This window comes from Otolemur garnettii, unplaced genomic scaffold (assembly GCF_000181295.1).
Source record: "Otolemur garnettii isolate 467f Iridium unplaced genomic scaffold, OtoGar3 scaffold00077, whole genome shotgun sequence".
Classification (NCBI taxonomy): Eukaryota; Metazoa; Chordata; class Mammalia; order Primates; family Galagidae; genus Otolemur; species Otolemur garnettii.
The window spans coordinates 1,366,368-1,371,540 of record NW_003852472.1 but is presented as its reverse complement, the minus strand read 5'-3'; the positions used below and the strand labels follow the sequence as shown (position 1 = coordinate 1,371,540).

Below are 5,173 nucleotides of genomic sequence, written 5' to 3'. Positions count from 1 at the left end.
TATTTCTGTGTATTTAGGCATTCTTTAATGACTTTCTATAAAGTTTTGTTAACTTTTCCTCAAAGATTTTACATATCTTTTCTTGATTTTATGCCTGGGAACTTCATATTTTGTTTCAGCAATTGCTTTGGGAACCTAGTTAACAACTTTCTTCGAAAAATGGACTTCTGTGTCTGGTTAGCTCAGGTGGTGAGAGTGTCATGCTGATGATAATGGATCTCATAGTCTTTACTTTCACTTGAATCTGACCTAAAGAGGCTATTCTTTGTTTATTTAACTTTTTATTTGGAAATGAAGTAGGACTTCTATAGTTGACCACCTCCCTACACTGACTGCCTCAAGTTGACATAATTTTAATAGACATACATGTACCACATGTATGTATGAGTACAGTAGGCTTAGTTCCTTATGTTGACCACCAGTATTTGACAAGTTTGTTACAGTCCCTTGGGTGGTCAACTTACAAAAGTTCTACTGTAGTTTAAAACTGACAAAAGAGGCTTGGCGCCTGTGGCTCAAGTGGCTAAGGCGCCAGTCACATACACCTAAGGTGGCAGGTTCAAATCCAACCCGGGCCCGCCAAACAACAATGATGGCTGCAACCAAAAAAATAGCCAGGCATTGTGGCGGGCGCCTGTGGTCCCAGCTACTTGGGAGGCTGAGGCGGGAGACTCACTTGAGCCCAGGAGTTGGAGGTTGCTGTGAGCTGTGATGCCATGGCACTCTACCCAGGGGGACAGCTTGAGGTCCTGTCTCAAAAAAAAAAATCTGACAAAAGACGCCTGGTGAGGTGCCTCACACCTGTAATCCCAGCACTTGGGAGGCTGAGGCAGGTGGGTTGCGGCAGGTAGATTGCCTGAGCTCCGAGTTTGAGATCAGCCTGAGCCAGAGAGAGACCAAAACATAGCCAGGCATTCTGGCAGGTGCCTGTAATCCCAGCTACTCGGGGGACTGAGGCAAGAGAATCGCTTAAGCCCAAGAGTTTGAGGTTGCTGTGAGCTGTGATGCCACAGCACTCTACTGAGGGTGACAAAGTGAGACTCTCTCTCAAAAATCAATCAATCAATAAAACAAATAACATGAAGAACACCTGTGTACATTTTACCCAGATTCAGCAAATATAAACATTTTGCTCCATATACTTCCTACCACTTTATATTTGAGTATATATATGTACACTTGGCATTGTGCACTTTGACTCCTTCAGTGTGTATTTTCTGAGAACAAGCACTCTTTATTTTTATTATTATTTTGAGACATAGTCTCACTTTGCCTGCCACAACACCTGGCTATTTTTTGTTGTTGTTGTAGGTGTCTTGCTCTTTAGTAGGCCTGGGCTGGGTTTGAACCCACCAGCCCTGGTTCATGTGGCCAGTGCCCTAACCACTGAGCTATGGGCGCCAAGCCAAGCATGCTTTCTTCCTTTCTTTCTTTTTTTAGAGAGTCTCACTTTATCGCCCTCGGTAGATGGTGTCGCAGCTCACAGCAACCTCCAAATCCTGGGCTTAGGTGATACTCTTGCCTCAGCCTCCCAAGTAGCTGGGATACAGGCTAGACTGACCACTCTCCCTGATGGGGTTCTGTAGTCCTCCTCCCTCTGAAAAGGGACTACATGCCCCACCCATCCACCCCATGTGCATACAGAGTATCCCACCTTCACCCCAACAGTGCATAACTTGTTCCTTACTATCACTCACACTCATGATTTCTTCATATCTTTTTTTTTTTTTTGAGACAGAGCCTCAAGCTGTCGCCCTGGGTAGAGTGCTATGCCATTACTGCTCACAGCAATGTCCAACTCCTGGGCTTAAGCAATTCTCTTGCCTCAGCCTCCCAAGTAGCTGGGACCACAGACGCCCGCCGCAATGCCTGGCTATTTTTTGGTTGCAGCCATCATTGTTGTTTGGCTGACCTCGGCTGGATTCAAATTGGCTGACCTTGGCTGGATTCGAACCTGCCAGCTCAGGTGTATGTGGCAGGTGCCGTAGCTACATGAGCCACAGGCACCGAGACTCTTCATATTTTTTTTATCTGAAGCCCTCTAAGAAAGTTGGTTCTGTGGCCAGGAGGGATGCAGATGATAAGTAGCTTGTGAGAGGCCCTGACCTCCCATCTCTCCCCAGCATAATCATCCACACAGCTGTGGATAACAAGCTCACAGAGATCCCCTCTCCTCCCCACCTCCCAACTCCTAGGACACCTTCTTTTCCACTAGCTGTCCCTTGGGGGCTTCAGGTAACAGCACACATCTCCCTTCTGGGCCTGGGAGGCAAGAAACCCAGAGGGGAAAGTTTCCCCAGGGATAGGCCACTGAGGTGAGTCTAGAGCCGGAGCTTTCACCAGGTCTCCTCTGCCTCTGGACTGCCCCCCCACCCCCCCACCCCCGTCCATCAGGTCAGAGGGAACTGGGGGAGTAATCTCTTTCATCTGTTTATTTATTTCCCAACAAGTAAACCAGAGGTATTCAAAATAAAAACACCAGCAGGCGTGGTAGCAAAAAAAAAAAAAAAAAAGTCCTGAACATTCCTCCAGAACACACCCTTCCCCCCTCCACCTGCATCCTTTCTACACCTCTGTCCACACAGCTGCCTCTGCCTGAACTGACCTCCCCTCTGACCTCCAGTAAAATTGGGTAGAGGCCCATAAAATTCCTCTTGTCTCCTAATGGATACTGCTTCCTTGTGCTTGTAGTTGGAATGAGTTCCCTGCTATCCCTGATCTAATCCTCCTACTACCCTCCTTTCAATCAAGGCTTTTCTCCTGTCTCTCCCATAGACCTGAGACAGCTGTCAGTTCCCACACAGGGCAGGAGGGCAGGGCTAGCAAATGTGGACATGTAGGGTGGGAGGAGGACCAAGCTGGGTGCATGCTTTGCAAACTTCAATGAGAATATGAATCACTTGGGGATTTCCAAGCTAAAAAATGGGTCCTGATAACGGCTGAAGTTTGCAGCTCTAACGAGCTTCCAGGTGGTGTTGCTAATGCTGCTGGACTGGGAAAGGCAGCAGGTGGGCACCCAGGTGGGCACGGCATCCCAGGGGTATAAGATGGCTGAGTGGCGGCTGCCTACTACTTTGCAGGCACCATGGAGCTGAGCTATGGGCTCGTCATCTGTTTCCTGCTCTGGGGCGGCACAGAGCTATGCTACCCCCAGCCCCTCTGGTTCTTGCAGGGGAGACCCGACCATCCTACACCATCTGCCCTACCTGTCGTGGTGGAGTGTCTAGAGGCCCAGCTGTTGGTTACAGTCAGGAAAGACCTCTTCGGTACCGGAAAGCTCATCAGGCCTGCTGACCTCACCCTGGGCCCTGAGGGCTGCCAACCACTGGCCTCCATGGACACGGATGATGTGGTCAGATTCCAGGTTGGACTACATGAGTGTGGCAACAGCCTACAGGTAAGGCCCTGGGGGTTGGTGGAAGGATGTACTAGGTAGCAACAGAGCCCATGGGAGGTGGGGAGGTGCCATGGGTAAAACCTACAGTGGGAATTGGAGACCTGGCTGGGGACAGCTCCTGTTGTTGGTTGCTGAAATTGGGCAGGTGAGAGGAATCCTGAGGTTGCAGTATGCATTGGGTCAGGTACTCCCACTCTGACTCCTGTTAGTTAAGGACACACTGGCATGGGTGATGGGACAGACCTGGCGGTATCCCAACCACTTGCTTGGGGGCATTAGAAATTAGCTCAGAAGTAACCACTATAGGAAAAGTCCTAGAACTTTTACCTCACTCACGTTCAATGGCTTGATGCTTTTATTAAAAGTAGAATTGGGGCCAGCCACATATACCTAAGGTCGAGGGTTTGAATCCAGCCCAGGCCTGCCAAACAATAATGATGGCTGCAACCAAAAAATAGCCAGGCATTGTGGCGGGTGCCTGTGATCCCAGCTATTTGGGAGGCTGAGGCAGGAGACTCGCTTGAGCCCAGGAGTTGGAGGCTGTTGTGAGGTGTGATGCCACAGCACTCTACCCAGGGGGGCAGCTTGGGTCTCTGTCTCAAAAAAAAAAGTAGAATTGGGGGGTACACAATGGTAACCTTTGTGATGCAGACCTTCAGTTGAGTTCCTGAGGGTTAATTCCAAGGGGGAATAACCTAGGGTGGGAGGCAGGTGCCTTGGTCAATCCAGGCAAGGCTCCCTCCTCCAAGCCAGTGGGATGCAGATACTCAAACTAACAGGGCCTTATAGAAGGCCTGGACACATAGCCACCATGGCTAGTTCCTGAGCCCTTGGACCGAGTTCCTGTTGCCCTATGGAGAGTCTATCCTCTCCTCCAATGTAGGCTCAGTAGCTTCCTCCTGCTGGAGTTGTGATCTTAGGTGTGGTGCCCTGAGTTCACCTTGAATTCAGGGCTCTTTTTTCTCTGCGGCTGGGAGCCAGAAAGCTGGAGGAATTATCTGAGGGAGTCTAGCTTAGTAACTCCTAAACCTTATATGTTAGAGTCATCTGGATAACTTCTACAAATTCCTGAGCGCTGGCTGGGCCCAGTGTGGGTAATTTTAGCACTCTAGGAGGCTGAGGCAGGAGGATCACATAAACTCAGTAGTTTCAGACCAGCCTAAGCAAAATCGAGACCCCTACCTCTACTAAAAATAGAAAAACTAGCTGGGCATTATGGTGTATGCCTGTAGTCCTAGCTACTCAAGAGGCTGAGGCAGGAGGATCACTTAAGTCCGGGAGTTTGGGGTTGCAGTGAACTATGATGCTACTTTACTCTGTGGGGTAACAGAGTGAGACTTGATCAAAAAATAAAAAAACTGGAGGGCGCCCATAGCACAGTGGTTACAGCACCAGCCACATACACTGAGGGTGGCAGGTTTGAGCCCAGACCAGCTGAAACAATTGCAACAACAAAAATAAATAAATCTGGGCTTAGCACCATCCATATATGGAGGCTGGTGGTTTTGAAGCCGACCTGGGCCAGCTAAACAATGACAACTGCAACAAAAAAAGCCACAAGTTGTGGCAGGCGCCTGTAGTCCAGCTACCTGGGAGACTGAGGCAAGATAATCTTTAAAGCCCAAGAGTTAGAGGTTGCTGTGAGCTGTGATGTTAAGGCACTCTACTGAGGGTGATATAAGACTCTCAGAAAAAAAAAAAAATCCTGGCTTGGCGCCTGTGGCTCAAGCGGCTGGGGCGCCAGCTACATACACCTGAGCTGGCGGGTTCGAATCC

The 5,173-nt window shown here is 49.3% G+C and overlaps 1 protein-coding gene across 1 annotated transcript in view; it reads left to right on the top strand.

The window, feature by feature from the left end:
- Positions 1-3,085: 3,085 nt before the first annotated feature.
- ZP3 (zona pellucida glycoprotein 3) overlaps positions 3,086-5,173 on the top strand; it is a 9,426-nt gene continuing 7,338 nt past the window's right edge. Inside the window, exon 1 of the mRNA XM_003794181.1 lies at positions 3,086-3,397. Within this exon, the coding sequence (XP_003794229.1) occupies positions 3,086-3,397 (312 nt within the window). The remainder of the gene's footprint in view (positions 3,398-5,173) is intronic.